Genomic DNA, 22,198 nt, shown 5'->3' with positions numbered 1-22,198 from the left:
TATATTTTATATATTACTTTTTTATTTCCTGATATTAATCTTATAAATTGTATAATATCTATTAATCTTGATTTGTTTAATCTATGCTGTTGCATACAAAATCTGCATAAACATAATATTTTATAATTATATTGTTGTGCAGCTTGTATTTTTTAAAATCTTAATATGCAATGTAAATATAATAAATATTTACATTTTATACAAGATAAATTTTAATATACAATATAAATAATACAACTGAAATAATTATTTACAATTTATATTACTTTATTTGTAAAACAGCATGTATATATTAACTACAGTACAGTTATATGTATGATAATTATTTGTTACTTTAATTTGATATAAATATAGAAATTAATTTTAAAAAGAGAATATTGTCTGCATAATGCATATGTGAGAATGTTAATTGAAATAAGAATAAATATATTTTTATAATTTGTCAAAAAACTTAAATAGTAATATAATAAAGAAAACAAAAAGTTATAAAAGATTATTTCCTAATATACCTTATGATGTATATAATTTTAAACATTGTTGAGTTAGGCTAAAATATTTTTTATACGAAAATTATTCTGTAATTCATGAAACATCTAGGGAATATATATGTGTATGTAATAAAACTATTTTTATAGTTTAAAAATGAGATAATATGTGCATCATTTGAATTATAATCAATAAACAACATCTTTCAAGTTGCAAATATATGGTGAATGTCTAATACCAAAAGTATGAGCTGGAGGAACATCTAAAAGAACCTGAAATAATATTACTGTTATATAAATTTTCATTTTTAATATAAGTTTCTATAAATTATATTATTATGCTTTAGACAGAATATGTATATACCTTTTCTGGACAATGTGCACCAGGACCAGGAATTTTAGAATTATCACTTGGTAACTCAAATCGTGCACTTATGCTGTAAGCTGGACTTTTGATTCTAACTGCATCTGGTTTTGTAATTTCATATGCACCGGGACCAGGGACTAAAATTCTTTCATCTGCGAAAGTCTTTTGTCTACCAGAAATTGAATATGCAGGTGCTGTCTTCTTATTTCCTTCTTTTGTTGCACCAAGGACAGAAGGTATGTTATATACATTAGGTGCTATGAGTAAAGGAAAATAAATGATATGCAAAATTAGTTCATTATATAAGAAATTAACATATAAGAAATCTGAGGAAAACAAAGATTATTTATATAGAAAAATCGACTTATGCTGATCGTTAAAGTATATTTATTACATTTCAGTTATTGAATAGATTTTATAGAAGATTAATATCGTTTTGATTATGAATTTTTATTATTTTTTATTATTTTCTATCAACTATTACTACAGAGTGCAAATACATAATGCATGCTATACTTAAGTGTGATATACAGCACTTACATTTGTTAATTTAAACTATTAAGATAAGCAGGTATTTCTAATTACCTGGAGTATCGTTTAATCTGTTTATTGGAGCTCTAAGACCAAAAGTGAATTGTAGAGCTTTTTCTAGCAAAAGCATGGCTTTCTCTGGACTGTATTCACCAGGTCCTTCAAATAAAAATATTAAGCAAAAATTCTACATGTGTCTACTGACTATTTTTAAATATACTTTTTCTTACCTGGAATAATATCTGTTTGATGTACTTCAGTTTTTAATCCAAAACTATATTGAGGAGATTTATTCAAATTTACCTTTTCAGGATTATATGAACCAGGTGCTAAATAAGAAGTGGGAACAATATAATAATTATGTAGATATATAAAATTCGAATTTTCAAACCTTTTAATGGATTTTAATATCAGTTAGATTTTTAATAATATTGCTTAAATTAAAAATTACAAATATTTATTATTGAAAAACTTGTTTCCCACCTGGTACATCATTGAGCTTTTCGAGAGGTGGTTTTACACCAAAACTAAATTGAGGAGCTTTATTTAATTGAACTTTTTCTGGGCTATAGGTTCCAGGTGCTGTAAAATATAAAGAAAAATATCATTTCAGCGTGTTTTAAAAAATCATTTCATCAATATCACATAAAAACATAAAAATAAGATAGTATATTATTGACGGATAAATATAATTAAGTTTAATTAATAAGTCTTAATTCTAGATAATCAATTTACAATAATAAATGTCAATTTACAATAACAAAAATTTGTAATAGCACATCGTTTATAAACATCATATAGTAGCATAATCTTAGAACAAAAATTTTATATTATTATTAGGATTAAACATTTTTTATCGATAACTTACTTTACTTTCATGTGTCAGATTTTGCATTACGCATTATGTATTACACACATTTTGCATTACACATTACCTATTAAATATAGCGATTTGAAATTATATGCGATTGAAATGAAATAAAAAACTTTTTCAACGTGCACCTCTGGAGATAGATAACACCTTTTACATCTTTGAACAAAAAATAGTCTACGTGTATACGCAATGGCTAATTTAGTGTACTAATTATACACTTCAGTTCATAATTATATCTTATCTTTCATAAAATGTTAACAAAAAAAAAATGATATATGTTTGTAGAATGAAGGTTAAAAAATTACACTAACATATAATTGATTGATTAGTATATAATTATTTGTAACATAATTAGAGAATTATTCCATATAAATATTATATAAATTTTGCATAAGGAATAAGGGTTTCTTTTTTTAAGTAATATCAAAGCATTAGAGCAATTGGGTAATCCACACCGTTACCTGGTGTATCTTTAGGTTTATCCAAAGGTGTTCTACTACCAAAACAGAAATAAGGTTTATGTTGAAGATTTACTTTCTCTGGATGGTAATCGGCAGGGCCTATTAAGTCAATGATGATATTAATATTGTCTTTTAATTAAAGTGTTAATTCGGTCATAGTTAAATAGGGAACAAAAAGAAAAAAAGGATTAATATTAATAAAAAATATAATTACCTGGATTATCATTTAATTTTTGAGACATTCCTTTTCTAGAGATAGTAAATTGTGGTCCTCTGGCTAAATTTACTTTTTCAGGACTGTATGCTCCTGGTGCTATCAAAAGAACAAGTTATTATTTATATTTTATCATCAATGCATAAAATGTATAAAAATATAAAATTAAAATAACCAGGAACATCATTTGGTTTTTCAGATAGGCCTTTTCCGCTTAAACTGTACTCAGGACCTTTGTTCAAGTTGACTTTCTCAGGAGCATAAGTTCCAGGAGCTGTAACATAAATAAAATACAATAACATTTATTTATATTATTTTATAATATTTTGATAACATACCAGGTGTGTTATTCGGTTTTTCTAGCGAAGTTCTTAGACCAAAACTATATTGCGGTGCTTTGTCTAAATTCACTTTTTCTGGATAATAAGTGCCGGGAGCTACATAACAATTAATATATGTATATATAAAAAATTATTTATAATATATCAGTAGATTTATTAAGTATCTGTGTGGATAATAAACGATATACATCTTAAAATTAAATTACAAAATATTTTGTTATATTTTTGTTTATACATTAAATTTATATACCAAAATTATGCATGATACCTGGAATATCATCAATTTTTTCAGCAGTACCTTTCCCACTCAAACTATATTGTGGTCCTTTATCCAAGTTTACCTTTTCAGGACTATAAGTGCCAGGTGCTATAAAAATTAAAACAGTGACACGTCTCATATTACAAATTAAAGTTATTGCAAAAAAAAATCACAGTATAGTTACCTGGTGTATCACTAATTTTATCAAGAGATGTCCGTATTCCAAAACTAAACTGAGGAGCATGATCTAATTTAACTTTTTCGGGACAGTATGTACCTGGTGCTATAATAGATATTATACTCATTTTATTACAATAATTATATTCATCACGAAATATAATTTTTTTGCAGATATTTAGATATCAACATACCAGGAGTATCACTAGGTTTTTCATCAGGGCCTTTGCCAGTTAGACTATACTGAGGACCTTTTTCCAAATTAACTTTTTCTGGACTGTACGTGCCTGGTGCTAAAAATTGGAATTATATGTATTATAAATTATAATATATATATATATATATATATATATATATATATACATATATATATATATATTATATATATTATACAATTGTAGAATTTCTACCTGGTGTATCTCTAATTTTATCTAACGGTCTTCTAATACCGAAACTAAATTGTGGAGCAAAATCCAGCTTAACATTTTCAGGGCGATAAGTATCAGGTGCTATAAATATTTATATTTTATATATATATTAGAAAGTTAAAAAAGCTGATCAAATATTTATAGAAAATCATAATATACCTGGAGTATCGACCGGTTTTTCTTCATGACCCTTTCCAGTTAAACTGTATCGAGGACTTTTAGATAAGTTTACTTTTTCTGGACTATATGTTCCTGGAGCTATTAGGAAAAAATCCATATAATTATGACATTATCTAATCGATATAATAATCAGCTATATATATTACCTGGTGTATCATTTAATTTATCGAGCGGAGTCCTCAATCCAAAACTATATTGAGGTGCACTGTTCAATTTTACTTTTTCGGGGCAATAGGCACCAGGAGCTGGGTATATTAAAATTGAATCACCTTTTAGCATTCATTTACTTTTTTTGCAATTTTTTCGTAATTAAATAATAACTTACTTTATATTATTATTATTATTATTATTATTATTATTATTATTATTATTATTATTAATTAATTAATTAAATGTTACTTTTATATTGATGTCTACGAATCTATGTATTCATTTATGAAACGTTGATGATAACATTTCAAATAATTATGTTTTTAATTAATATATAGTTTCATTCATGCATTATTTTCTTTACAGCGGCTATAATTAATCGAAAGTTACGAAGTATATTATTTCAAGAGAGCAAACTACGTAAATACAATACATATATATATATATATATATATATATATATATATATCATATAATAAAAAGCAATTTGCCTAGTTTTACAATCAATCGAAGGCTATCTACGTGACAAACGTGCACCAAGAATAAATTAATTAGTATATATAAGCAAAGTGTGAAGCTACATTTTACTATTAATGCAAAATAGTCTTATCAACCCTTTTATAAACAGATTAAAATCCAGTACTAATCCATTAAGTGCCTGCTCGTCTTTTTAAATTTTGATATTGATGATCGTGTTGTTACGTAATGTCGCAAAGATTTTTTTTTTTTAAATGGAAAATCATCCTAAGTTAAAGCATAAATTAAATTAGTATCATATCTGGAATGTACTTATTTATATAGGAAAATTATATATTAGGATTTTTATGAAAATGAAATATATATGTAAAATTTTGTCAAATTTAATCGATCTAATTCAATAAATTTATACATTCTATATTAGTATATAATTTTGTTAAATTAATTGCAGCTAATTTTATTTAAGCGTATTTATAGAACGATATATATATATATTGCAATTGTAAATAATTATTAGTTACGATTAATTTTTGTTTGCAATTTATTTCATGCGTAGACATATATAATTTACCAGGAACGTCACTCGGTTTATCCAGAGTAGATTTTATGCCGAAACTGTATTCTGGGGCTTTGTCGAAATTCACGTTTTCGGTACAATAATCACTCGGTGCTAGGACGAGATGTAATTAGGGGAGATATTCATAATTACGACGTGCACGTTGACGAAATTTTTTTATACAAAAATTGTATTATATTCGATTTGATTTATTAATCGCATAAGTCGATTCTCTTTTTAATGAAAATACAAATGAATTAAAAAAAATAAAAAAATAGAAAAAAAATAAAAAAATAGAAAAAAAATAAAAGGATGATATTAATAATTTCTTTAATAATTATCTGCGTGGAATATGAATACCTATGACATTATTATTTAATTCGAGATTTAAATTTAATTATACATATACATATATTGCTTACCAGGTGTACAACTGATCTTCTGAATTCGCGTTTTTGTTCCAAATGAATATTTCGGTGAATTATCTAAAGTAATTTTTTCAGCTTTCTCTGGATTGTAATCACCTGGTGCTGGCGTTATTTCAAATTTCGAATATTTCGTACGGCCATGCAATGATGATGCAGGTGCGGCATCTTTACCTAAAAATTCAATACGCATGTATATAATTGATAATTGAGGAACTTTCGTTAGCCAGATAAAGGGTACTATTACGGAATGTTACTACTCCGGAGTTTGATCGATAAGCTAACTGAGACATTCCGACTGTTTTCTTGCTCGTAAAATGCATTGATTTCATAATATATATATATATAATATTTCTGTATTTTTCTTATGTTATGTCTTGTCTATATTGATTTTATTTTTATTTATTTCTTAATACTACGTACCTTTTGCACTGAGACCAGATACGTTGTATTGGCCAGGTCCTGGACCAGGGCTATCATTCCTAGCTGTGTGTCTAAATAATTTATAAGATTTATGAAATATATATATATATTTATATATAATATATTATATTATAATTATATTAATTATAATTATATTGATGTAATTATATATGATATATATATATATATATATTTACATATACATATACATATACATATACATATACATATACATATACATATACATATACGTATACATATAGGAATAATAATTTTAATATAAACTTGACAATTTTTTTATTTTTAATTATTAAATGTTTGATCTTCTTTCATATAAATTATTAATGAAAATAAATTGATACCTGCTGCCAAAAGAAAATGCCGGTGCTCTTCCTCGTTTAGAATCCGGTACAGTTTTTCCTGAACGCATTGAAAAAAAAAGTTATTGTTCATTATTAGTTTCAATTTTAAGAATAATCGGTTTATTTTCGTGATGTGTAAATTTCTCATATCGAGCTATCAACAATAGAGTCGTTAAATTTTTCTTTCCGTAATACTAATTCGATGTTCTACTTTCTATACCGTTATCTAGGAGATTGGCATAGATTTTCTACGCCATGCATAAGGAGAAACGGATACGAATGAATTAAAGAAATTGATTCATCTGGTAACGGACTATTTAGCATTTGTATAGTCATTTTCTTAATAAGGAACATGTCATTTAAATAATTCACAGACAGAAGATCTTTTTCTTAAACAAACGTACCGATAAGTGGTGGTAAAGTAACACAAGCTGGTCCAGGACTACTGTACTCGGCAGCAATGGGACCTCTCCTTTTCGTAGGAGTCCATGGCCTTTGAGTTAATCCTCCCATATCGTCAAAAGCTTCTTCCTTTTTTAATTTTCCTAGAAAATATTATACAAAAAAAAATATATACATATATATATATATATATATGTAAAATATTAAATTACGACTTCTCTCTTGACGATTAAATTTAAAATAATGACCTTAACGACAAAATATAAAAATTTTTAAATAAAATAATAGTTAAATTTTATAATTAATACAATACTACTTTGTCATGTTTTTATTAAACATGATAATAGTAAATCCATGATAAATCAATATAACGAAGATTATGCACATTCCTTTGAAACGAACGTTCCTTAAGATTACAATACTTATAGAGCAAACAACGAGATGTTCGTTAAATGTGATTGGGAATTGCGTAATGATGATGACCTCGAAACTCTGGTCACAGAAACGACTCATGACAAACCATATAAGAACATGCCCATGGTGAGTATTCACAATCGCCCACTTCTTGTGTTCTTGCTAAAGACCCATATCACGAATTGCAAGGTATCGGAGATTGTCCAAATAAATGCAGGTCAACCATGACTCATACTGAACTTACAAGGCTACAGTATCATCAATGAAAACGATAACATCTTAGATAGGTAATACGGATAGATTAATGTCTATTATAGATCGAGTTGTTTTATCCATTATTATAATATCATTACTATTATTTAGAGATTCATTGTAACTTTACTATACCGGAATTATCGTGGTTGAACATATTGAAAAGCAAACAATACAATAATATCATTTATGATAATTTGTGATAATTTATGATAATTTATTTAAAAGATACGCCACGATGGATCTTTATGTTGTTACTAGTGCATGTTACCGCGGATAATAAAAATAAAAAAGCGATCGAATACATTATTATTATCGGTTTAACGCATCATCTGTAATACTTCTTCATCAGAAATTTGAATATGATAAATATATGTAAGTAAGCTAATCATTTACTTATAAGTTATTAATATGATTAAAACGTTTTCGCTATCCGATATATATATATATATATATATATATATATATATGTCATAACTCGCATATATAATATTAGGCGGACCGGAAAGTAATGTCGCTTTCTTAAATTAAATTTAAACGAATAAATTTTTAACATTTTATAACAATTTTTAACAATCAAATATCGACATGCGCAGAAACGACATTACTTTCCGGTCTACCTAATACATTTGAGATTCGATACTATATAATATTTTAAAATTATATTTTATATATATATATATATATATAGACTAATTTATTATATCAGTGTTTACTAAATTATTAATTTATATTAATATTAAATATTATATATAAAATATTAAAATATTAGATTTGAAGAACGATCGATAAAAATTTACAGAATTCTGGATTAGTCATTGACTCATAATTCTCGTACAACTAGACGTTAAGTATATAGAAATAAACATATGCGTAAGTATATATATATATATATATATATATATATATATATATATCTTGTATATACGTACTTATACTAAGGAAAAATGAATATATATATATATATATCTTGTATATATGTACTTATACTAAGGAAAATATATATATATATATATATATTCATATATATATATTTATATATTGAATATAATTATCCGAATATGGGAATGAAAACATTGTAAAATATGGACGTTTCTATAGACCGAGTATGACCAAAATGAGTATGAAATGTTTTGCAGGAAGTAATGTAAATATTTTTTCACAAAAAATCACTGACGCCTATTTTTCATATAATATATTATCGTATTGTGATAAAATATTTTTATTTAATCTTCATCACGATTAGATTTCAAATGAAAACTTTTAATTTGTTAAATATCGAAGAGACATTAATAAAGTATGATATAATCTTAATCATGTTATATACAAGTAAACGCTATTAAATACGCTCGTTTACCATTGATGGCATAATACTTTATAAAGAGTCAGCGTTTCAAAATATCTCTGACGATAACGGAATACCTTTATATCTTATTCCGAACTTTCTACAAGTATGAAAACTATACGAAATGAAAAGAGAAAAAAATTACAAATTACGGTAAAATATTCTAATAAATTTATTTATTTTATTATCAAATAGATCTTTTTTTTTTATAGATTTTATATTTGCAGCAAAAACAATAAATGTAAAAAAACAATGAATATAAAAAAAGTCGTGAAATCATATAAACGATTCTAAATCCTGATTATAATATTATAGATCATATAACATGAGTCCTTCTGATAAATATACATAGCTTCGATTTTTCGTCAAACTTCCGATAAAAAATCCTACACGCGATACCTGACATGTTAAACAAAATAATAAAAATGTGTTTGCATGACACAGATAAAATGCTTACCAAGGATCTAATTGTAAGAGCTGCACGAAGAAAACAAGCGAGGGAGTTACTATAATTAGATATATAATTATTTGGATATCAGATATTCGTTCGTGTATTTAATCGGTTGTTGAAGAAAGAATGAGAGAGCACCGTTCTCTTAACGAGGATACCACTACTACTCCTGAGATGCGTCAAGCTACGACTGAAGCGCAAAAATCCTTAACACGTGTAGACGTATCTCGGTATTGCTCGTTTCGTTTCCCTGAGCGCTTCCCCTACTACTAAAATGATCATAACTTCTGAACGCAGGCGCCCTTCTCGATCTCGCATTCTCTCTTACTATCTTTCTTTGACCTTCTATTTTTTCTTTTTCTTTTTCTTTTTTAATATTTATAATTTCATACTTTATCTCTAAACGAAATGTCAATATAAATATTACTGTGAAAAGTAATTTTGATTTCTTATTAATGGAAATGTAATTACAATAAATGATTTATCATAAAATTTTTAATAATTGATCATAATCCGTTAATGTACATAATTATTCATTATATCATTTACAATTATTGATCAACAATTTCATAATTATTTGTTATATATTTATATATGATGAGTTTAAATATTGATTTGTCCTTTGTGTTATCTACAAACAAATTTAAAAAGTTATCAATTACGTTTATCTCCGAACATTGCAAATAACTTGTTATCAAAGACATTAAATTTTTATATTCTCTTATTTTTATGATTATAATATACACTTTCTTATTCTTAAAATATAATTAAATGTTACGATCTTTTGTAAGTCATTATACAAAGTGATCTTTTTTGGTACATCATCGGATGGCGTGAGTTCCTAATTTTAGCTGATTTTTGTCCTGAGCACAGGATAAGGCAAGACTAAAAATGTCGAAGATCAGTATTGGGGTGCGTAGGTTGCGAAACGTAGTACATCCAATAAAGGAGTCAAGGAGACATCTGTGTATATGTCAGTACTGTAATCAGTCAAACATGACATTTATAAAATACGATAACTGAGTATTTCTTTTTTTTTTTTCAAACCGATACCATAAAGGATCTATTTGTAATTACGATGATCCATCGTGGAATAGAAAAACGTCCTTGTAAAAATAAAATCAGAAAATGCGATCAATATTTATATAACTCGATCATGATTCATCGGCTTAAAAGATTTCTGATTATAAAATTGTTGCTGTAGGTGTATCTTATTTAACATAATTGAATTTAAACGTTTGAACGTTGTATTCCTAATTATTTTATTTCTTTTTAATATTAACAACAAATTTTTAGATTAACTTATTTAAAGATGTTAGTATATAGTGAATCGCGTGATTATTGAAATAATAAGCTGACTATTATGCTATTTCAATTTCTGCTGTACGTGTACTGAATAGTAAATGAATTGGAACAATAAATTCGTATAGATTGACTAAATCATTAAATGTAAATGTTCAATATAAAATCGATATTGCATTTAATAGTTGATCAATATTGTATTTGGTTACTGTAACACAAGTGATATGTTCTAAGGTGCGAATATACATTCTTATTACAGATATCTAGTACATATATGCGTTCCTGGTAACGTCAAAAGAACTACTGTTCGACCAGTATCTGACACTTAAGCATGGTGTGTGCGTTTCCCCTCTCTCTTTTTACGCTGACATCACAACCGGTCAGTAGTGTCTGTTTCGTGATGTCAGTCTGCTCGAGGTGGTACTAACCATACAAAGAAGTTTTACTTCTTCTCGGTATGAATTTTATACGCATATATTATATTCGTTGTAATTAGCCGAATTTAACAACAATTAATTATCGTACATGTACATACACCAGTTCATATAGTGTTATTATTCTAACATATATATTCCTTAAGTAGAATTTTTCTTAATGTTATAAAAAAGTGAATTACAGTGTTTCCTTTTCTTTAATATATATTTTGTTTTCATACAAAATCGAAGATCGAACTCGGGAAAAGATCAAAATATTAATACGATCAATAATTAAATTATTTGCTTATAATTATTAATATAAAAAGGTTTGTCTAATGCAATATGAAATAATAATAATAATAATAATAATAATAATAATAATAATAATAATAATAATAATAATAATAACAAAAATAATAAGAATAATAACAACAACAACAATAATAATAATAATAGTAATAATAATAACAACAACAACAACAATAATAATAATAATAATAATAATAATAATAATAATAATAATAATATAAAATGATAAAATGAAAGTTAATTTAGTCAAAGTTTTATTGAAAATATATCTTCGCTTATCTTTCGACAAATACACTGATGGTTACGTTCGAAATCCAAATTAACGCCAACGACAGGAAATGCTCATCCGGATGGCATGACCATTACCACTATAGAATCGTGATGAATGTTATTGTTTGAAATGATATTTTTGAAGATAAATTCTTTTTTTTTAATTATTAAAATTTTTTTTTTAAGTATTAAATATCTAAGGAACACACATAAGATCTTGATATCGTTATTATAATGATAAGTTTACATATGTTTGTTTGAAAATAAATTTACTTAACGCTTTAATTGTATCAAGATGACGTCATTGTCAGGACCCTACTACGATATTACCCACACTTAATATAAAGCATTACATACGTGAAAATGATTTAAAAATATTTTTTATTTACATTAAATAATAATTAAAATAATAATTTTGTTTACATCTTTTGTTTATATTTACAGAAACTATTTCGAAATCTCTTATCGTAAAACTAAAATGGATTCAGAAGAAGAGATATTACAGATGCATTTATTACGTGAATACAATCAACCTGTTGCAGGAATACAAATACTGTACAAACTTTTAATGGAGAGTTTACGAGTAAATGATTTAAGAACCTTTAAAAATCTTCTTGGGCAAACTTCGAAAAAGCAACAATCAATCGTCAACGTGAATTACGTTTATCCAAATCGTTCAGAAGAAACTTTATTAGATGTTGCATGTAAAAGTGGGCGAGCAGAGTTCGTTGAATTATTATTAGAAAACGGTGCAAATCCGAATAGAGTTAACGAGGCTCATAATCGTTCACCTATTCATTTCGCCGTTGAAAATGGACACGTAACTACGTTGAAAGTATTATTAAGTAACCGTATGATCAATCCAAATATAGAAGCTGCTCAACAAACGGCACTTCATATGGCTGTTAAAAAAAATCATTTAGAATGTGCCGAATTACTTCTTGAGAATGGTGCAAGTCCAAACATCCCTAATAACAAAGGTCTTACAGCCCTTCACTTGGCTGCTATGAAAGGTCAAAGAGATATGGTCAATGTGATACAACAAAAGAGCAAACAATCTCTTGATTTGGATAGTTATAAAGATTACAATGGTCAAATGACTCGTGAAGTTTTGAAGAAACAATTACCTGACATGATATTACCACCAGCAAGAACAAGAGATCTTTCGGTTCACAATCTTCGATATTTTCTCAATGCAAATGATGAAATCAATTTCTTAAGATATCTAGAAAAATTTAATAACGATTCTTTAATTAATGATATCAATGAGTTACTAGAAATGGCAACCGAACGTAATTTTTACAGAATCGTTAAAGAATTACTTGATAGAACGCATGGAGATACACTTGACTTGTCGAAAGCAGCTATTATAGCCATACAACAAGCTAATTGCGATATTTTACGTGAATTACTAAAACACGATAGCGAACTTGCTAATGAACTTATTATCGATGCTTGTTTAGAACTTGGAATGCCTGAGAAACAGCGATCGGACGTGACTGATCGTCTAAAATGTTTGAAATTGATTCTTGATCAAGATAATATCGATGTCCGTTGTACGGACAGTAAGTATTATTGAAATTACGTAAATAATTTAAAAACTGAAAATGATATTGGTATGATATAATAGATATTTTTATTGTTTAGACAAAGGAAATACACCGTTGCATTATGCAGCAAGAGCAGGTTCTCGCGAAGCAGTGAGTTTATTATTAGAAAAAGGAAGTTACATAGGACATATGAATAAATTCAATGTACCACCGATTGCTGACATTCCATTAAACACTTTAGTCGAATATTTCGACGATTGCCTTCAAACAAGAAAGGAACGTACGAATGAGTATACTATCGAGTTTAATTATCGATGTTTAATGCCCCACGATACATCTCACATGCGCGATCGAAGTGCGAAAAGTTCTTACGTTTCTCCCAAATATTGCGAGATGGATACGTTTCGATATATGTCTGAAAATAGTGCGTTAAAATATCTTCTAAAACATCCACTTTTATCGTCCTTTTTGCATCTTAAATGGTATAGGATACGACATCTCTTTTATCTTAATTTTGCTTTTTACGTAATATTTTACATATTACTCAATACATACATTTTACGTATGACATATGGTATAACATCTAATGAAACCGACACAAAACTAAACGAAAGCAATGACAAAGAGTTGAAATATATCGTGTACACTGGATGGCAAAGAGGGGATCTATTATGGGTCATGACATCAGTAGCCTTGTTTTTTCTTGCCATCAGAGAGATCATACAATTAGTTTCTTCACCTTGTTACTATATATCTAGTTTAGAAAACTGGTTAGAAATGATCCTGATCATTTTAGGTTCATGTTTATTAAATGGGGCTGGTCCGGAAGTCGGAGCAGTGGCTATATTAGTATCAGCGTGGGAAGTTGTTATTCTAATTGGACAATATCCAAGAATGTCTACAGGTATTCAAATGTTCAAGACAGTATCATGGAACTTCATGCGTTTTCTATTTCTTTATGCTTTTCTTATCTTAGCCTTTGCTCTTGCGTTCTTTACTCTCTTTAAGGACGGTGGCGATGAAAATTTTCCCGATCCAGGACATTCACTTTTCAAAACTATAATTATGCTTACCGGAGAGTTCGATGCCGATGATATACCCTTCATGTCGCATCCAGTACTCAGTCGTTTTGTTTTCGTATTATTTGTATTTTTAATAGCCATCGTATTGTTTAATCTGCTAAATGGTTTAGCAGTTAGCGATACTGCCGACATTCTTGGAAAGGCTGAACTTATCGGCTTGATTTCCAGAATACGTCTCATTTCTTATATCGAAAATGTTGCTACAGGCGCACCTTTTTTACGTAAATCACGATTTTTATCTGGCATAAGTTCATATACATGTAATCCATTAGGTTTCCTCGTAAAAAGAATTTTTTTGTTTCCTAATTATTTAAAGGATGGAAAACTTATTGTTAAATCTCATGATAATTTTGAAGTTTGTTGTCCCGATAATTGTTATGGAAAATGTTTATCTCCTAATGTTTCTAATACGGATTCACCTATTTTAAGGATAGATTCGTATGTCGTTAAAAAGGCTAAGGAAATTTTATTGCGTAAGAAACAGATATCGGAAAATGAAAAAGTATTCGCTATGTTAGAACAAATGGCAGAAAAATTGGCTACAATCGAATCGACACTAAATATAGTTAAATGTGCAATGGAAAATAATAATCTTAATATAGAAATACAAGATTCAGTTCAAGAGTCAATGTAAAAAATTCGATTGTTGATAAGAATGTAATTGATAACAAAAAATTATAATTGTTTATAATACTCTTAGAAATGTGCCATTTAAATATTGATGACACCGTCGTTAACAATGAAATACACATACGCGCGCGCACGCACGCACGCACGAACACACACTTCATTGTTAACGAATTCTATTCTGTAAGCTAAAAATCAAAATAACATGTTTTGTATTAGATATATATACAGTACTCTTGTTGTTCTCATACAAATATGTATTAGAAAAGTATATTTTTTTTACACTTTGATCTATCTACTTCATTTTATAAAATATTAATTATTTTTGGAAATTAATATTGAATACCTTTCCAAATAATTTTCGTGATAATAACGATCTGTCTATCCAGAAACATCTTGTTGTGTGACAGTTTTATCTTTCTCTCGTTGAACCAAGATTTTGGTATAAAACAAATTGAAATCCAGCCTAAATATAAAATCAATTATAATATGAAATATTTAAGAAGAGATTTTGATAGAATAATATATACAAATATATACATTTTCATTAATAATTTCTAAAAAAATTTTAAAAATCTCACCGGCAAAGAACATTAAGTAGTTTTTCATTATTATTATCACAACCTAAATCACAAATTCTATCTAATAAACGCATTAATGCTTCTGTAAATTTGTTATCCAATGAAAGAATAGTTTCTTCAAAGCTTGGTGTACAATTTTTTGAGATTGAACCAGCTTCCACCTAAATAATAAATCATAGAGATATTATTTTAATATTATTATAAATAATATATTTACTATGTAATATTATAAGCATTTATCTGCATTATAGAACAAAAATACTAGAAAATGAATTAATATATGTTTAGTTTATAAGTTACATATGTTAAGAATTGTAGAAAGAAATATAAGCATATTTTAAATCAGAATCTCTCTATAATATTATTTAAAATATTTGATACTATAAATTAAATAATCAATCTGTTATATTACCACATAAAATAATAATACCATCAAGCAAAATAATACACAATAAATCCTAAATTCAAATTTAAATTTTCAATTCTTGTTATTTTTTCAAAAATCTAAATTTAATAAATACAAAAATATATTAATTATTATTTCCATAGTAATCCATGCTCGTTTTCACATAAAATTCATTTACAACTCAAATATTAATAATAAATTGTATATTATGGCAAAGATATTTATCTTTTAAATTATTATCATAATAGAATATAATATAATAAAATAAAATAAAATATAATCATGAGACAAATAAATATACTTATGTGAGAGTAAACCAGAATCTTGCAAGTCCACTGTAATTTTGCTCTACATTTAAATAAAATATTCAATTTTCTGTGATAAAAGCATCAAATAGGAAATTACATTTTCATTTTTAACACATTTAATACCATCTTTGGAGGTGAATAAAAAGTAATAATGCATAATCATGTTTTCCAATACAATTAAAAAATAATACAAAATTTATTAAATGTGTTAAAAAACAATTATAAGTATATACATCATTATTGTATATACAGTTAATGGTCAACTACAACGATCATCAAGATAATTGTAATATTTGTTTTCTCTAATAATTTTAATGTGTGCATATTATGTAATGCAGTGGTGTTAAGTTTATTGATTTTATAACTACGAAGAAATTGTGAAAAGTTATACGATAATAAATATATATTTCACAGAAGGTATATTATATATTAAATTGTATAGAGTGACAAGTTTATAGAAAAATATTAAAAAAATGAGGCAAATGTATTCATATAAATAATAAAATATGTACACTTAATGTTTTTGTATTAAGTATAATTTATAAAGCCAAAGTAATGTTTTTAATACATTACTATAGTAATTTTTCAATTCCATTTTCAAATCATATGTTCGACACTAAAATAATTGTAAATATAACATCTTTAGGCATAAATATTAAAAATGCGAGAAAAACTGAATACATTAATATTTTTTTTATATTGAAAAATTAATGATAAAAATAGAGTGCCATTATAAATATATTAAAAGATTTAAAAAATAAAGATAAATGAAAACTCTTTCTCTTTCTATATCAAAAAACAAAGAAAAATATTTTTTATTCGTAACCAATACTTTAACTACCTACATCAATGAAATATAATATCATGCAGGTTTGAAAATTAATAAAAATGCTAAATTTATTTATTTTTTGCAGATGAGTGAAATGATGAACAAAAAATATATTAAAATAATATACTCATTTGTTGGAAACAAGCTTCATGATTCTACACTAAAAAATGCATATTGATAAAGCAAACTTATAATTTTAACAATATACCTCAGATTCATAGACATCATCTTGATTGGTACCAATCATGGAAGTCAATTCAGCATCTATGTAGTAACGGCTCATACGCTTAACATTAGCAAAATATGAAAATTTAACTTATTACAATTATTATCTTTAATCAAACCTTTTGATATATCATTAAATGATATTTGTAATAATTGTCACCTTATTTAACTATGCTATGCCATGTAAAATTACTGTGGCTTTACAAACAATACCAAGTTATCACAAGTATTTTGTTTCGTTTAAAATAAAAATATTTGTCATAATAATGGCAATATTATTGAATCGTTTTAATAAATGAGCTATAAATATCTTTTTTCATATTCTGTGTATTTTTGCATATCGCAAAAAGATAGCTGTTTTATAAGCGTGATCAATCAAATAATAAAACAACAAACTATGTGTGAGTTTGTATAACATCATTAAAAGCATATATATTATAAGTGAATAAAGCCATACAAACTACATAATATGTTATGAACTTACCTGCATGAAGTTGCAAAATTCAATGCAAGTTGCACAAATTCCAGTAATACAACCAAGAAGATCAGGATCTGTTAGCATACACTCTTTTAAATAACTATCTTGTAAATCTTGATGGACACTAAGAACTTCATCAACATTACAAACCTAACAAAAAAAGAAGAATGAAAAATATAATTGAAAAAATATTTCAAAAATTAAAACTTACTTTGCTCATTTTATTTATGAATGTTAACCAATTTGGTTCTATAACTTCAACCATCATATAATATTCCAAATGTTGAATACAATCTAGCATCCGTTGCCTTAGTGAAAATGACTGTCTATATGCCATAGCTACTTCATGTGTGAAGGTTTTTGCTATTTTATTACTGATCCATACTCTGTAATTTTTTGTAATTATTTAAAATAATTATGATCTCTAAATATGTGTATACAATACTTATCAAGAGTATAAGTTTACAATATAATTATTTTATATTTAATAAATAAAATTTTCTTACCTACATAGGATTCTTTCAATATATTTACAATGTAACAAATGTCTAAATAACATTTGATAGCATGCAATTGCTTTTCTGTTTATAATTAAAGAAACAGGCCACTTGACTTCATAATTAAATACAAATGCTTCTAATCCAGTTAATGTTTTATCTGCTTGAAAGCAATATTCTAAAAGAGATATAATCTTTATTGTTAATATTTATTGTGATTAGTGATTAATAAATATGAAAATATGAATTACCTCTTTCTTCTCGCGTCTGTATAGAAAGTATTCTAAACATTTGAAACTGTAGATCATAAGGAAGAAGTTCTGGCTTTAGATCATCTTTGTATGGATCTAAATCAGCAGTAGACATACGTAAAGCAACTTCAAGAAGAGATGCTATACGATGTAAAACAATATCGTACATGTTTTTGTTCAATTCAGCCTCACACAAATTCATAAATTGGACCTTAAATTCAGTCACACATATTTAAAATGTAAGATAATATTAATAAACAATATACAGAATATGAATTTATAAGTTTCATTAATTAATATACAAATTACCACAAAATCTCCTTGAGCTAAAAGAAAATAACTTTTCACGCTACGTAATCTACCCATTAAATCATTCTCTTCCATCAAGACTTCTAATAAAGTCTTTGCTGCTTCCGAATATGCTCTATCTATTGCAGCAATATATTGTTGTCCTTTATGCTGATAAGTAAAAGGCTCTTGCTTACCCCATTTTATTGTTTTTCCTATATATATTTAAAAAATTCAATAAAAAGTAATATAAATATACTATTAAAAAGACCAATTGAAAACGTACCACATTGTCTGATTACATTAAAATATTTTCCCGTTCTAAGAATTGTTTGAGCATGATCACTTAAGAATATTGGAATTCTTTCTGGTCTCATTGTATACCTCTTTTCCCAATAATCTGCAGAGTAATCTACAGGAAGTTCTTCTCGTTGAATAAGCTCATTATCTTCTACAAGAAACTGTTGAACATATACATTACAAAAAAGCAATAAATACTATAAGAACAATCATAAAGAATACCCATACAATACGTACTTCTTCATATGGATCACGAATTACACCTTTATAAACCCATTTTTCTAATATTTGCATATAAGGAACACTAGCTGCATGGATTAAAAATAAACATAATTCTTTGGATTTTGGTTCACCACTTATATTATTTGCTTGTTCATGGAGAAGACTTAATACTTTTCCACCTCGAGCATTTGCCTAGAAGCAAGAAATATTGATATTAGTTAGAATAAAAATAATATTTACTAAATTAAGATTATATTAATCGAATTGAAGTTGGCACATTTCCATTAACCTTGCATATTGTGGATGTAATTTGTGATAGTATAAACATAGTGGACATAGTAGATTGAATATAGAACCATAATTTCTGCAAATTAAGTTTGTTGCGAATATGTTCCATTTCCAATTGTACAATAAATAACTGAAATTAGAATATTAAAATTAAATTATTATTAAATTAATATTTATATATGATTATTATAATATTTCTATTATTTACCAAATAATCTTTTAATAAACATCTTATAGCTCCTCTTAAGGCATGATTCACTTGCCCATCTTCTGATGAAACTTTTTCTTCAACGAACCTAATTGTCATAGAGTAATAAGATGCCAGGGGAAGTATTTGTTGAACCATTTGTTTAAATGATATTCCTAAATCAAATTAAAATTAATATTTGTTTTTAAATAATTACAAAAAATAATACATAGAGCCTTACCAACATCAGATGATATACTGAATGTTCTAACACCATAAGAATTTGTTAAAGGTTCGGAAACAATGTAAGTTCCATCTATACCTTTCAAACAATATAAAACATCCCAGAGGAGTATAGACTCTTGAGATACAATTGGTACGACTTCTGCAAAATATTACTGATCCTTTGAAAATATATGTACTTTTGAAGTGATATAATATAATTATTAGCAGTATGAATTTACAAACTTTGACATGGTCCTGTATTTCCTTCGATATGAAAGTCCCAAGACATACGAGGTCTTTCTGTTATCCAATTATGTTTTAAAGCAGCATCACTTTTTTTAACGACTGAAACAACTTGCTTATTTAATTTTCTTTCTCCTTCTACAGCAGCCTTTATTACATTTTTACAAATCTGTAATATAGAAAGTATTATTTGTGATAAAATGACATATAGCAAGGAACAAAAAACTTTATATGAATAGGGGAAATAAATTTATATAAATATACAACAAACCTGTGGTAAGTCTTCTTTTGTAATAGGAGAAGTTTTAGGTGCTGATAATAAGGTTGCGTGTTTTGCCAAACAAGTTCTTAATTCTTTATCTCCAGATATATATTCCAAAAGTTGCATAAATGGGCCTAATAAATCTACCCTGTAAAATATAACTCTTTGTATTGTTTCCTAAATTATCGACTTATAAGAAATATGTTATTAAATATGTAAGATTATTTACTTTTTAGATTTAAGTTCTTCGTATTTTTGTAAGAACAATTCTGGAAATGGTGAAGCTTTAGTTAAACGACGAACACAACTCTGAGAGGCAATAACGTTTAAGGCTCCTGTGGTTACAGTACTTTCTTTTTGTAATCTTTCTACAAACTTTTCTGGTGCAGCTGTGGATCTAATAAACAATAAAATATGAAAGTATTATATAAAATCTTCTTCATTATCATTATATGACAATTTTATTATCATTGTATAATGAAAATAAATATAATTTTTACAAATTGTATAAGCAGAAGTTTATTCTCACCCTAATAAACCAATTAATTCCACTATTAGATGATGAACTTTAAACTCACTCATTGCTACAGATTAAAAATTGATTTTAGAATATTATTGTACGTTTCTTAGAAAATTATAATTATTATTTCTACGTGCATATAAAGAATTTAAAATCGATCTTTACAAAAGATGTCATTTTAAATATCCGCTATTTGTTTGTATCAACCTAGAAATACATACACCCACTATACATCATTGCACATCGATGAATAACGCCATCTAGCAAAGGTAATAGTAGAAATAAAGAAAGTAGTTTTTCCGCCATCTTGATAAGGTAATTTTTTATGATTAAAATTTCCTTTCTAAGAAAAAAGCCATAACATATAGGCCTGTTGAATAAAATTGAAAACATGGTGGAAGATAATAAATGAATATGTATCTTAAAATATTTCATTCTAAGAGTAAAAAAAATTTGACAAAATTGATTTGAATTTTGAAATTTGTAGTTGTCTAATCGAGCAAATTTTTTTTTTATAATCGACATTGATTAAAAAATTAAAAAGTTCTCTATGATATTATTGAAAAATCAATAGTTTTTTAATAAAATAATTATTTTATGTTATATATTATGTATTTATATTTAAGAAAATTAATAATATTTTATTTTTAATATAAGAAATTTGTTTTTTAATATGTATTTATATTTAAGAAAATTGATGAAATTAATAAATTTTTTCGATGTAATAACTGAATGATGAAAATAAAGTATACGCTATAAAAAAATCTAAGATCAATCTCAACTTTAGATCTTATTTTATTTTTTGCAAATTTTAATTAATTATTCATTTTCAATATACCCAAGATAATTTTCTTATGTATTTAATTTAATTTTAATTTTCGTTTTCCTTTTTGGTTTTTATTATATTAATTGTAATAAAATAATTTATCATTGAATGCAACGCGAATACTATCGTGTT

At 26.3% G+C, this 22,198-nt stretch overlaps 3 protein-coding genes across 14 annotated transcripts; 1 reads left to right on the top strand and 2 right to left on the bottom strand.

The window, feature by feature from the left end:
- Positions 1-632: 632 nt before the first annotated feature.
- LOC124949509 (mucin-1-like) lies at positions 633-14,627 on the bottom strand. Of its 6 annotated transcripts, none has more exons than XM_047495139.1 (21): positions 14,495-14,627; positions 7,115-7,255; positions 6,711-6,768; positions 6,349-6,419; positions 5,923-6,099; positions 5,516-5,614; positions 4,464-4,562; positions 4,297-4,395; positions 4,120-4,218; positions 3,904-4,002; positions 3,717-3,815; positions 3,524-3,640; positions 3,271-3,369; positions 3,108-3,206; positions 2,933-3,031; positions 2,719-2,817; positions 1,867-1,965; positions 1,614-1,712; positions 1,438-1,542; positions 850-1,109; positions 633-758 (listed from the first exon to the last, which is right to left on the bottom strand). In XM_047495139.1, exons 1-21 carry the CDS (start codon positions 14,532-14,534, stop codon positions 675-677), a joined length of 2,241 nt encoding a protein of 746 aa, XP_047351095.1. In that variant the 5' UTR covers positions 14,535-14,627; the 3' UTR covers positions 633-674. The 6 variants fall into 6 exon arrangements, with proteins under 6 accessions (XP_047351095.1, XP_047351959.1, XP_047353728.1 ...); XM_047496003.1 differs by having other exon boundaries at positions 3,542-3,640; XM_047497772.1 differs by lacking the exon at positions 2,719-2,817.
- LOC124947213 (gamma-tubulin complex component 2-like) lies at positions 10,159-21,569 on the bottom strand. 6 transcript variants are annotated; one of them, XM_047491233.1, is made up of 19 exons: positions 21,462-21,569; positions 21,250-21,304; positions 20,950-21,117; positions 20,730-20,868; positions 20,459-20,627; positions 20,232-20,375; positions 20,012-20,166; positions 19,805-19,933; positions 19,531-19,707; positions 19,280-19,454; positions 19,015-19,208; positions 18,706-18,916; positions 18,464-18,632; positions 18,169-18,343; positions 17,964-18,107; positions 17,463-17,540; positions 15,712-15,872; positions 15,477-15,596; positions 10,159-10,554 (listed from the first exon to the last, which is right to left on the bottom strand). In XM_047491233.1, the coding sequence occupies exons 1-18, from the start codon at positions 21,544-21,546 to the stop codon at positions 15,512-15,514; spliced, it is 2,613 nt and encodes an 870-aa protein (XP_047347189.1). In that variant the 5' UTR covers positions 21,547-21,569; the 3' UTR covers positions 10,159-10,554; positions 15,477-15,511. The 6 variants fall into 6 exon arrangements, with proteins under 6 accessions (XP_047347189.1, XP_047346307.1, XP_047345429.1 ...); XM_047490351.1 differs by lacking the exon at positions 10,159-10,554 and adding an exon at positions 15,180-15,318; XM_047489473.1 differs by lacking the exon at positions 10,159-10,554 and having other exon boundaries at positions 15,370-15,596.
- LOC124946351 (transient receptor potential cation channel protein painless) lies at positions 11,219-15,420 on the top strand. Of its 2 annotated transcripts, none has more exons than XM_047488186.1 (3): positions 11,219-11,331; positions 12,316-13,436; positions 13,519-15,420. In XM_047488186.1, exons 2-3 carry the CDS (start codon positions 12,350-12,352, stop codon positions 15,135-15,137), a joined length of 2,706 nt encoding a protein of 901 aa, XP_047344142.1. In that variant the 5' UTR covers positions 11,219-11,331; positions 12,316-12,349; the 3' UTR covers positions 15,138-15,420. The 2 variants fall into 2 exon arrangements, with proteins under 2 accessions (XP_047344142.1, XP_047343256.1); XM_047487300.1 differs by having other exon boundaries at positions 11,289-11,618.
- Positions 21,570-22,198: the final 629 nt, after the last annotated feature.

The sequence above is a fragment of the Vespa velutina genome, chromosome 1 (assembly GCF_912470025.1).
Source record: "Vespa velutina chromosome 1, iVesVel2.1, whole genome shotgun sequence".
In the NCBI taxonomy this organism is placed as follows: domain Eukaryota; kingdom Metazoa; phylum Arthropoda; class Insecta; order Hymenoptera; family Vespidae; genus Vespa; species Vespa velutina.
This window is presented reverse-complemented; position numbering and strand designations above follow the sequence as displayed.

Coding starts and splice junctions, on each gene's coding strand:
- LOC124949509 (XM_047495139.1), bottom strand. CDS start 14,534: ATGCGACATGAAGGGTATATCATCGGCATCGAACTCTCCG. Junction 7,256..14,494: donor CATCGGCATCGAACTCTCCG/GTAAGCATAATT, acceptor AATATTTTCTAG/GAAAATTAAAAAAGGAAGAA. Junction 3,641..3,716: donor TAAAATTAGTGATACACCAG/GTAACTATACTG, acceptor TAATTTTTATAG/CACCTGGCACTTATAGTCCT.
- LOC124947213 (XM_047491233.1), bottom strand. CDS start 21,546: ATGGCGGAAAAACTACTTTCTTTATTTCTACTATTACCTTTGCTAGAT. Junction 21,118..21,249: donor GAATTAATTGGTTTATTAGG/GTGAGAATAAAC, acceptor ATTGTTTATTAG/ATCCACAGCTGCACCAGAAA. Junction 18,633..18,705: donor ACAGACGCGAGAAGAAAGAG/GTAATTCATATT, acceptor TATCTCTTTTAG/AATATTGCTTTCAAGCAGAT.
- LOC124946351 (XM_047488186.1), top strand. CDS start 12,350: ATGGATTCAGAAGAAGAGATATTACAGATGCATTTATTACGTGAATAC. Junction 13,437..13,518: donor CGATGTCCGTTGTACGGACA/GTAAGTATTATT, acceptor TTTATTGTTTAG/ACAAAGGAAATACACCGTTG.